Source organism: Triticum aestivum, chromosome 2B (genome assembly GCF_018294505.1).
Source record: "Triticum aestivum cultivar Chinese Spring chromosome 2B, IWGSC CS RefSeq v2.1, whole genome shotgun sequence".
Lineage (NCBI taxonomy): Eukaryota > Viridiplantae > Streptophyta > Magnoliopsida > Poales > Poaceae > Triticum > Triticum aestivum.
This window is the reverse complement of record NC_057798.1, coordinates 428,122,129-428,134,461: the sequence shown is the minus strand read 5'-3', so window position 1 is coordinate 428,134,461 and position 12,333 is coordinate 428,122,129. Positions and strand designations below refer to the sequence as shown.

At 49.2% G+C, this 12,333-nt stretch overlaps 1 protein-coding gene across 1 annotated transcript; it reads left to right on the top strand.

The window, feature by feature from the left end:
• Positions 1-9,046: 9,046 nt before the first annotated feature.
• LOC123041330 (amino acid transporter AVT1I) lies at positions 9,047-10,837 on the top strand. The gene is made up of 3 exons (XM_044463968.1): positions 9,047-9,193; positions 9,418-10,025; positions 10,128-10,837. The coding sequence occupies exons 1-3, from the start codon at positions 9,100-9,102 to the stop codon at positions 10,647-10,649; spliced, it is 1,224 nt and encodes a 407-aa protein (XP_044319903.1). The 5' UTR covers positions 9,047-9,099; the 3' UTR covers positions 10,650-10,837.
• The last annotated feature ends 1,496 nt before the right edge of the window (positions 10,838-12,333 follow it).

Here is a 12,333-nt window from a genome sequence, read left to right as displayed (position 1 = left end):
GAGGTGGCGCACACGAGTCCACATATTCACCATATCAATACACCACTATGGATCCGCTCCCGTCTCCCTACGAGAACGCCATCCATAGCACTCACGCTTATCTTGCGTATTTTAGAGTATCCACTTTCACTTGTCTATGAACTGATATAAGCAACCCAGAAGTCCTTTACCGCGGACACGGCTATTCGAATAGATGATGTTAACCCTGCAGGGGTGTACTTCTTCATACATGTTTCCACCACTTAGCGTCTGCACACGACATGTGCTCGGCAGACTTCAAGCGAAAGCCGACGTGGGTGTAGACCACGACCTACCTAAACACTCAAGTCTCTAGTCCAGGTTTATCGCCTATTCGGGTTCCATCCATGAGGAGATCCGGCCGGAGTTTCGCTCACAGCCCCAAACGATGTGAACAGGGTTCCGTGACACCAAACGGGCGCCCGGTATACCCGGCCACGTGCCTACCGCATCACAGCCCACCCCTACGGTCAGCGCTGTCCACGGCCTCCAGCATACTACAAACACCAGAAACTACTTGCAACTCCTGGACAGAGGACAAGGGTGAATAAGAAGTCGAGCGGGGTCATATTTCAGGGCCCAATGTATGGTAGTAGCTGAATCATGGATCACAAACACAGAACTCAGTTCCTGAGGACGGCTTCAATGAGACAACCCACCATGTACTCCTACATGGCCTCTCACCGACACCTTTTACCAAATCGTGTTCACACACTTAGCTCACACACAGTAGGACATGTTCACACACCTCTGATTCATCCCCGATGAATCAGACCTGACTCAACTCTAAGCAGTAGCAGGCATGACAAACAAGCATGAATGAGTAGGCACAACAGGGCTCAAACAACTCCTACTCATGCTAGTGGGTTTCATCTATTTACTGTGGCAATGACAGGTCATGCAGAGGATAAAGGGGTTCAGCTACCGCAGCAAGTAACAGATGAATCGGTGTTGTCCTAATGCATTAAAAGAGAGCAGGAGCGAGAGAGTAGGATTGTATCGGAATGAACAAGGGGGTTTTGCTTGCCTGGCACTTCTGAAGATAATATAGTTCTTCATCGGTGTCATCGATCACATCGCCGGTACACGTCTATCGAGAGGGGACAATACCGGCAACAAAGAAGAACACAATCAATGCAATGCACAATATGATGCATGCTCATGACATGGCAATATGAATGTGTTTTGAGCTAATGCAACTAGCAACAGATTAAATGAAGTTGGTTTGAATACAAGATTCAAATTCAAACTCCATATGTGATTATTCAAATGCCATTTAATTGATTTGTGCTAAACAGCAGCTATAAGTTGTTCTAACATGCATGAAAATGGTACAGATGGATTCCTTGAATTTTTCTGATAATTTTTCATATATAAATTATTTAATTTGGAGTTACGGTTGAATTCCTATGAATTATTGAAGTTTAGGGCATTTTCTGAAATTTCCTGAATAATAATAATTCCAGTAATTCATTAATGCGTCAGCCTGACGTCAGTGTGACGTCAGCAGGTCAACAGGGGCTGGTCCGGGTCAAACCTGACGTTCGGGACCCACATGTCAGCTGCACAGTGATTTAACAGAGTTTAATTAACTTAACTAAATTGTTAGTCGGGTTAATTAAACGGTAGGGCCCACCTGTCAGTGGCCCTAGGCCTGGGTTAGCGGGGTGGTTAGGTCCTAATGACCGGCCACGTTGGATTCGCCGGCGGTTGGACGACGGCGACGACCCAGAGCGGCGGTGGCTCGCCGGAGTTGCGCCAGAGACGACGGATCGACGCGCCAAGGGCACCAGGAGGTAGCCCGTGCCCGTGCGCATGTAGGGGAACCAACGGGAGGTGCGGGGGTGGCCGGGGTTCGCCGGAGTGGAGCCCGAGGCGGCGGCCGGAGCTCGGGGGTTCGCGGGACCGGCGCTGCGGTGCACGGGAGGACGAGTGGTTAGGTGCTTTGGGTTCCTAAGGTTGCGGTGAGCACGCCGGTGGGCTCGGGAGCGCTCTGCGGTGGCTGTGGCCACGGCCACGCCATGGCCGGCGGCGAGGAGCAATCGGCTCCGGTGAAAAGGGCGGCTAGAGTACGGGAACGAGCGCGAGGAGGAGGGGGAATGGAAGAGTAGCTCACAGCGGATCTGGTGGAGGCAACGGCGAGGCCGGGGAGGGGCTGGAGCTCGCGAATCCTCGAAAGTTCGCCGGCGGCCGAAGGTTGGGGGCGAGCTTGAGGGCGACGCTGCAGGGCTTCCGGAGGGCCGTGGATCGGTGGGGAGGAAGGGGGGGTCGGGGCGGAGCTTCCTGGGGCGTCCGTGAGGCGTGGGGTGGCCGGTGGCCACGGTGGTTCTCGTCGGCGGTGGCGGGCGCGTTCGGTGAGGAGAACAGAGGAGGGGGAGAGTGTTCCGGGGAGAGAGAGGAGAGGGGCACGGGGAGAGTAGGAGAGGGTCGAGGGGGCCGCGTGGCGTCACCGGGGCGTCGAGGAGGAGCCAAGCAGGCTGGGAGGGAGGAGGTGGCCGGGGCGCGTGGCCGCGCGCGCCGGGCGCGTGCCCGTCCTCCTGGCAGAGGAGGAAGGCGACAGGGGGGGTAGCGGTGGCGGGCTGGGCCGCACAGGAGCTGGGCCGGCTGGGCTGAGAGGTGAGCGCCAGGTAAGTCCAGGTGGGTTCTCTCTCTCTTTTCTTATTTCTGTTCTTTTTTTTTGTATTTTGTTCTGTGTTGTTTTAGTTTAGTAAAATACTAAACCATTTTATAAAATCCTGAAAATAGTTATGTGGCTAGAACTAAAATATACCAAACCACATAAAATGTTCCAGTAGTATTGGACATATATTATTTATATGTCAAATATATATCCAATGCCAATAGTTATTTATTTAATTCAAAGGCCCAAAATAATTAACTCTGAGATACCAAAAATATTGTTTTGAGTTTTACCTCTTTGCAATATTTTCAGAGACTAAGAGGAACATTTTCTTGGACTTCTTTGAGAAGATTTTAATGTTGATCATTTTTAGAAGGTTTCTGAGGCTTTGAAAATCCCTCAATTCAAATTTCATTTGAATTAAAACATGATGCTCACATGAGGCCTAGCCTAGTGCATAACAGGACCAGGGATGTGACAACGGGAATCACAAACTTTGACACAAGTATTTCTACCAATCCACAATTACTCACTAGCATGACTCTAATATCACCATCTTTATATCTCAAAACAATAATAAGGAATCAAACTTCTCATAGTATTCAATGCACTTAATATGAAAGTTTTTATTATATCCCTCTTGGATGCCCATCATATTAGGACTCAATTCATAACCAAAGCAAATTACCATGCTTTTTAGAGACTCTCGAAATAATATAAGTGAAGCAAGAGAGTTCAATACTTTCTATAAAATAAAGCCACCACCGTGCTCTAAAAAGATATAAGTGAAGTACTAGAGCAAAATTGCCTAGCTCAAAAGATATAAGTGAAGCACATAGAGTATTCTAATAAATCACGATTCATGCGTGTCCCTCTCAAGAGGTATGTACTGCAAGGATGATTGTGGCAAACTAAAAAGCAAAGACTCATATCATACAAGACGCTCCAAGAAAAACACATATCATGTGGTGAATAAAAATATAGCCTCAAGTAAATTTACCGATAGACAAATACGAAAGAGGGGATGCCTTTCGGGGCATCCCCAAGCTTAGGCTCTTGGTTGTCCTTGAATATTACCTTGGGGGTGCCTTGGGAATCCCCAAGCTTAGGCTCTTTCCACTCCTTATTCTATAGTCCATCAAATCTTTACCCAAAACTTGAAAACTTCACAACACAAAACTCAACAGAAAACTCATGAGATCTGTTAGTATAAGAAAATAAAATCACCACTATTGGTGCTGTTGTGAACTCATTTTTTATTAATATTGGTGTAATATCTACTGTATTCCAACTTCTCCATGGTTCACACCCACCGATACTACCCATAGATTTATTAAAATAAGCAAACAACACATAGTAAATAGAATCTGTCAAAAACAGAATGGTCTGTAGCAATATGTAAGCTTTGAATACTTCTATAACTCCAAAAATTCTGAAAAATTAGGACAACAGAGGCATTTTCTATAACAATCTTGTGCAGAGAGAGTCAGTATTTTATGGCACTTCTGTGACTTCTAAAAATTCTGTGACTGGGAGCAAAAGTTTCTGTTTTTCAGCAAGATCAAATCAACCATCACCGTAAGCCATCCCAAATGTCTTACTTGGCACAAACACTAATGAAAACACCAAAACACAATTACTACAGAGGTAATAATGTGTATTTTATTCAATAATAGTAGCAAAAAAACACAAAAATAAAATTGGGGTGCCTCCCAACAAGCGCTATTGTTTAACGCCCCTAGCTAGGCATATTGCAATAGATCTAGGTATTGGCATAATAGTAAGGGAGATCATACATGCTCATCTCGTACTCTCTTCTTTCAGCGGCAAGTTTTCTTTGTGGTAAGCAAAAATAATCAAAATGGCTAAATTTGATAGGATAGGGATCCCTAAGATCGAGTGCGGGAGGAATAGGTTCCTCCTTCGGCCCCTCATTGTTTATAATCAACTCACCATTATAAGCTTTTCTTTGATGAAACGTCATAAGCTTATCTCCTAGAACGAACCCTAGCCCATTGTTTTGTATAGCAAAATTATCATTAAGTTCAGGGATCTTAACAACCAAAACCTCGGTAGGAACTCTTTTTCTCAAAGTTTCATTATAGGCAACATAATCAGGAGATTGCAAGCTCATTATTTCCTCCTGATTAAAAAGGATCTCCTCTTGGGAGGACAACCAACATTTATTTTGTAATGAGAAAACATTTGGCTAGCTTCTTTCATGATAAATCTAAACTCGTGAGCTAAAAATATAGTGGCGGCACGCTTAACATGAGAATGCTGAATATTAGAGAAGTCTAGGAAAATCCTTTGTATGCAAGCATGCATATGAACAAATTGTCTTTCAAGTTCAATCATGAGCAAAGTTGTAGCATTCGCAAGACTATTAGTTTTATTAAGAACAAATCCTCCTAACATAGGTAGCATGCCAGCACAAGTAAAGAAATCTTGAATAACACATTTTCCAATAATATTACCGCTACCTATGCGGAATTTTTTTGTATGCATGATAGTAGGTTCCTCATGAGGATCATTATTAGCAGAGTCATCAAAATCTTCCTCAAGATTACTAATATATTTTTCGATGAAAACCCCCTCAGATTCAGACATGGTGGCAACACAAACCGATCTAACAACTGGGCAAACAAAAAGTAAACGAAAAGACAAACGGAAGAAGGGTGAATAAAAGGGCAAATCTTTTTGTATTTTTCTAAAAATCATTTTAGAAGTGGGGGAGAGGAAAACGAGAGGTAAATGGAGAATAATGTAATGGAATAGATGAGAGTTTATGATAGGTACTTAGTAGGCTTGATGTAGACCTCCCCGATAACGGCACCAGAATTCTTCCTGCTACTTCTTGAGCTTGCATTGGTTTTTCCCTTGAAGAGGAAAGAGTGATGCAACAAAGTAGAGATAAGTATTTCCTCAGTTAGAGAACCAATGTATCAATCCAGTAGGAGGTACAAGCAAGTCCCCAATCTATGCACCTGCACAAAATATCAAACACTTGCACCCAACGCGATAAAGGGGTTGTCAGTCCCTTCACGGTCAATTGCAAAGGTGAGACCTGATAGAGATAGGTATAAAAGATTGCTAGAACGTAAAACAAAATAATAGTAAATAAATTGCAACAATGTATTTTTGGTATTTTTTGTTTATAGATCTAAAAATATATGATGGAAAATAGACCTGGGGGCCAGGTTTCACCAGAGGCTTCTCTCTTGAAGGCAAATAATACGGTGGGTGAACAAATTACTGTCGAGCAATTGATAGAAAAGCGTAAAGTTATGGCGATATCCAAGGCAATGATTATGCATATAGGCATCACGTCTGTGTCAAGTAGACCGAAACAATTCTGCATCTACTACTATTACTCCACACATCGACCGCTATCCAACATGCATCTAGAGTATTAAGTTTAAGAGAACAGAGTAACACTTTAAGTAAGATGACATGATGTAGAGGGATAAATTCAAGCAATATGATGAAAACCCCATCTTTTTATCGTTGATGGCAACAATACAATACGTGCCTCGCTACCCCTACTTTGTCATTGGGTGAGGACACCGCAAGATTGAACCCAAAACTAAGCACCTCTCCCATTGCAAGAAATACCAATCTAGTTGGCCAAACCAAACCGATAATTCAAAGAGAAATACAAAGATATCAAATCATGCATATAGGAATTCAGAGGAGATTCAAATAATATTCATAGATAATCTGATCATAATCCAAAATTCATCGGATCTCGACAAACACACCGCAAAAGAAGATTACATCGGATAAATCTCCAAGAACATCGAGGAGAACAAGGTATTGAGAATCAAAGAGAGAGAAGAAGCCATCTAGCTACTAGCTATGGACCAGTAGGTCTGAGGTAAACTACTCACGCTTCATTGGAAGGGTAATAGGGTTGATGTAGATGCCCTCCGTGATCGAATCCCCCTCCGACAGATCACCAAAAAAGGCCCCAAGATGGGATCTCACGGGAACAGAAGGTTGCAGCGGGGGAAAAGTATTTTCGTGGCTTGTTCTAAGGGTTCTGAAATATATGTGAATATATAGGCCAAGGAAGGAGGTCAGGGGGGCCACGAGGCGGCGACAAGCACTAGGGGCACGCCCCTGGCTTGCCGCCTCCTCGAGGGTCTTCTGACTTGGAATCCAAGTCCCACATGTGTCTTCTGGTCCAAGAAAAATCATCGCAAAAGTTTTATTCCGTTTGGACTCTGTTTGATATTCCTTTTCTGCGAAACTCAAAAAAAAGGAAAAAATAGAAACTGGCACTATGCTCTAGGTTAATATGTTAATCCCAAAATAATATAAAATAACATAACAATGCATATAAAACATCCAAAACAGATAATATAATAGCATGGAATAATAAAAAATTATAGATACGTTGAAGACGTATCACCAAGCCTAACATCTAAGACCCGAGGCTCCAACCAAGCCACTTGTCGGGTATGGGACACACACCGGTCTGGCAGCTCTCAGAGGCCGCCGCCGCCAACTGCCACCACTCCATCTTCAGAGCCGTACTGACGCATCAACCATGCCCGGTCTAGCTGCCGTCAACACCACCACGACGGCAGACAACACCACCGTCATGCACTCGTCCATCAACACATGCCCAACAATGAGACCCCGCTCCTCCATCCCGCTGAGACCCGTCGTTGTTGACGTGTCAGATGCAATGCCGCTCCTTCTTCGCGAACACCACATGCTGCCACTGGTCCCATCCCCTCCACCTGCAGTTCCTCTACACTCCCAACCGAGCTCCAATGCCCCTGACGACACCTCCAGGAAGATCATGACGCGAACAACACCGCTGCCGCCAGATCCGAAGAGGATTGAAGGTTTTCACCCGGTCGAGGATCGGGGTGGGTAGATTGGGTCCTCAGCTGTGCCTTCATGAAGGAAAGCGGCGCCCATGGGCGTCGCCACTGCCGGGCCGGCCAAACCGGCCAAGGTTTCCCCCGGACCCAAAGTACACCACCAATGCTCACCATCACCGGAGCCTACAGCCACAAACCACCGGGACGACGAGAGAGGCAGCAGGAGAAAGGGGAACCTCCAAATCTGACGCATCGGAGCACCGCTCCACGGCCGGACTCCACCAGCGACCCGCCGCCCGTGCTGCCGAGCACGCTGGCCAACGTCGCCAGCCGCCGCCGCCTCGTTGACATGGCCGCCGCCCAAGGATCCGCAGGCCACCGATGCGATACTCCGACCCGCAGGCCGATGGGATCGATCCGAGCGCTGAGATCCCCGTCACCACCTACCCCGGCGAGAGAGGGAAGGGAATGAGGGGAGGCGACACAGCGAAAGATCTGATCGCTCCCGAGTTGCCCCTAAAAATGGGAGAGATTTTTACTTTCCGGCCTCTGCACCAACTAGGGATGCATACAACCATTTTAGTACGAGTACCAAGATAAACATGGTCCTCAGAATTTTTTTAAATGAGTATCAAGATATTTCTTGATGAGTGGTTTCACCACACACCAAGCTTGATCCTCAATAAATGGGGAAATACCCATGTGCACCACCTATCAATTCTAGGAATTGAATTTGGATCGTTAAACTGCACAACCGCATGCCCAACTACTGAGCCAAGGCTCTCTTTGCGAAAAAAACTGGGGGAAGGGGGAGGGGGGATTTCACTTCCCCGGCCTCTGCATCAACTAAGGATGCATACAGCCTTTTAAGTATGCGTATTAGGATTTTTAATCTCAATTACACACCGAGGTTAGTCCTCAATGATAAATGCATGAGTATCAGAAAAGCCTGGTCCTTAAGAATAAATAGGAATCTAAATTCGCCTTCGTGAGAATTTAAACCCACATTTTGGTTTTTTGTACATCCACTCCCCAACCAGTTAAGTTAGGCTCACTTGCGCAACGGGATTGGCATCACAGCTTGGCTACTTGCCGTGCATCGTGCACATCAACATTCCATCGAACACGTCGTCTACAAGAGCCCATCTATCTGCTTCTGGATGATTTTGTACTAATTTGAGCCCACGCAAGTTAGTGGACTGGGTGGTTGCACTTTTGCATTTTCCAGGCTTGTGCATGAAGGTGAACCCAAGACGCAAGTTTTTGCACTGCAGGTGTCATGATCTCTTTTTCCATATGCATGCAGGGTGTGGCGTTTTCAGTCTTGCTCTAGCTTTTTTTTGGGGGCTATTTCTTTCCAGGACTCCGATTCGACATCGATATCATCACTTTGCTTTGCAGCAATCGCGATCAGCGCGTCTGATGTGTTAAGTTGTCCTCTTCTTCAACTGCCATGATGTTACGGCGTAGATGATAGGGGTCGTCGCCGCGGACCGCATCCGTCACCTCTTTCTAAGCTTCGCGCCTATAAATGGGCAGGATGCCCGTGATCTTCCTCTCCACCACCCGCGCATGTGGCATGCACTTGATCTACGATAGCTACTCTGTACTCAACGTGACATTGCAATGGACACGAGCACTGCCAACACCGATCCGCCCCCGTCTTCCGGCAAGACAAGCTTCCTCAAGACTTGTTTCAATGGAATCAATGCGCTCTCAGGTTAATAATCCCTACTAGCTAAATATCTTCCTCTGCATGTGATCTGAACGATCCTAATTTTAATTTCAGAAACAATTAGTTGGATAGGTCTATGTATACAGCCCAATGCTATTGCTAGCTAGTAGTTCAAGAAGCACTGTATATGTACAGGTTTTGATGCATGCATGCATGCACTTGATTAATTAATTGTTTGTTTGTGCTTGTGCATACGTGCATCCATGTAGGGGTTGGGCTGCTCTCGATTCCGTACGCACTGTCTCAGGGCGGATGGCTGAGCCTGATCGTCTTCATGGCCACCGCCATCACCTGCTTCTACACCGGGCTTCTCCTGCAGAGGTGCATGGACTCCAGCTCGCTCGTCAACACCTACCCGGACATCGGAGCCCACGCCTTCGGCCGGAGAGGCCGCCTCATCGTCGCCACCTTCATGTACCTCGAGCTCTACCTCGTCGCCATCGACTTCCTCATCCTGGAGGGGGACAACCTGCACAAGCTCTTCCCGGCGGCGAGCTTCCGGCTCGGCGCGCTCCATGTCAGCGGAAAGCACGCGTTCGTGCTGGCGGCCACGCTGGCCGTGCTGCCGACCACGTGGTTCAGCAGCCTCAACGTGCTCGCCTACGTCGCTGCCGGCGGTGCGCTGGCGTCCGTTCTTCTCATCGCCGCCGTCCTGTGGGTCGGGGTGTTCGACGGCGTCGGGTTCCGCGAGAGGGGCAGGCTGGTGCGTTGGGACAGCATGCCCAGCGCCATGAGCTTGTATTCCTTCTGCTTCAGTGGCCATGCCGTGTTTCCCATGATATACACGGGGATGAAAGACAGGAAGAGGTTCCCCATGGTACGTACGTCCCGTTGCAATGTTACGTTGAATTCTTGAAATCATGCCATGATTCATTATTTGCTACTCTCGGACATTTTACATTTGCTTCATGCCGCGCAGGTGCTGTCCCTGTGCTTCACCGTGAGCACACTCAGCTACGGCTTGATGGGCATCGTCGGGTACCTGATGTACGGCGACACGCTCAAATCCCAGATCACCCTCAACCTCCCGTCGGCGAGCGTGGCCGCCAAGGTGGCCATATACACGACGCTGGTGAACCCGCTGTCCAAGTACGCGCTGGTGGTCGCCCCCGTCGCCGAGGCCGCCGAGGGCGCGCTGGGCGTCGGCAAGAGCGCGCCCTTCCGCGCGCTCGTCAGGACGGTGCTCGTCTTCGGCACGGCTGTAGTCGCGCTGGCCGTGCCCTTTTTTGCCGACGTCGTGGGCCTCACGGGCGCTCTCCTCAGTTGCACGGCGACCATGCTGCTGCCGTGCCTGTGCTACCTCAAGGTCCGGTCAAAGATCGGCGGTGCCAGGGGTATGGGGTTGGAGACTGCAGCTTGCCTGGCCGTTGTCGCGATTGGCACCGCGATTGTTGGGCTGGGAACCTACAGTTCCGTGAAACAGATTGTAGGCAAGTTATGATTTAACAGAAGCAAAACCTGGGGGGTGGGAGCTTACCGCGATGCAAACTTACGAGAATTGTTACTTTTTGGACAATGTTTTTTTTTCCTCAAATACGCATAGCATGCATATCTTTCATTAATGAGTTATTTACCCAAAACCATCACATTATGAGTTAGGGTAACAGATCGGTACCACATTTGAGGCAGGGCACAAAAAACCACCAACAATGAGGCTAATCTGTAACGCGGAGCACTGGCGGTGGAATTTGGTCGCGAAAACAGCGAAACTGACAAGTTGGACCCGCATGTCGGGCTGACGTGGCGTGCGTATGTGGACAATTTACTGACTTGGACAATAGGTCCCACCTGTCAATGACTCAAGTATTTGTTTTTTTCTACTTCTACCTCCTTTTTTTATAGGCATTTCATCAAACATTTTGTGGGCACCCCGCAAGCCAGAGCGCCGCTGCCATGGCGTCGGCCATGAGCCTTCATGCGGTGGGGCGGGGCTGGGAGCTGCTCGTTGGCTGGCGCGCCGGCCTGAGCACGTGGCCGTCGACGCTCCATGGAGAAGCGGACTCCTGTTCGTCGGCCTGGGCACGCGGCGGGCTGGGTGCTCCTCGTCGGCCTTGGCGCGCGGCGGGGCTGGGCGCTGCTCGTCGGCCGGCGCGGCGAGGCTGGGCGCCGGCAGGCTGGGTGCTCCTCGTCGGCCTGGGCGCGCGGCGGGGCTGGGCCCTGCTCGTCGGCCGGCGTGGCGAGGCTGGGCGCGGCGCAGGCTAGGTGCTCCTCGTCGGCCTGGGCGCGCGGCGGGGTTGGGCGCTGCTCGTCGGCCGGCGCAGCGAGGCTGGGCGCTGCTCCTCGTCGGCCTGGGCACGCGGCGGGGCTGGGCGCTGCTCGTCGGCCGGCGCAGCGAGGCTGGGCGCGGCGCAGGCTGGGTGCTCCTCGTCGGCCTAGGCGCGCGGCGGGGTTGGGCGCTGCTCGTCGGTGGGCGCAGCAAGGCTGGGCGCTGCTCCTCGTCGGCCTGGGCACGCGGCCGCCGACGCTCCATGGAGAGGCGAACGTGCTAGCTGCTCGCTCTCTCCGGCACGAGAGGAAAATGAATGGCGCCTAAGAGCTGTTTGATGGAATGCCTCAAAGAGAGAGATTTGGGAAGAAGATGACTGTCTAGTCATTGACAGGTGGGGTCCGCATCTCATTTGCCACATCAGTTGGTCAATACGGTTAGTCGTCGCCACGTCAACCCGACATGTGGGGCCAACTTGTCAGTTTCGCTGTTTTCGCAAGCTTACCAGACTATCAGTGCTCCGCGTTACAAATTAGCCCCATTGTTGGTGGTTTTTTGTGCCCTGCCTTAAATGTGGTACCGATCTGTTACCCTAGCCCATAATGTGGTGGTTTTGGGTAAATAACTCTTCATTAATGGGGAAGAAAATGGTACAAGAAACCCTCTGCCAAGGGTGTTACACACCCACTCCACTCGTTATTTACATAACTCTACGTTTCGCTAGTGTCCCACCTATGTGAAGAAACGCCACTGCAGGGGGCCCGACACTTCCATGTTGCCTCCGCGGTTGGGGATATCTCTCTCCCCATGAACTTAGCGGCATATGCCGATCTGGCGGAGTATTGACCATCACGCTCCCAAGCCCACTTGACAACGTCCGGTATCCCTTCTTGGAGTTGTACGCCCTGTACTCATGTCC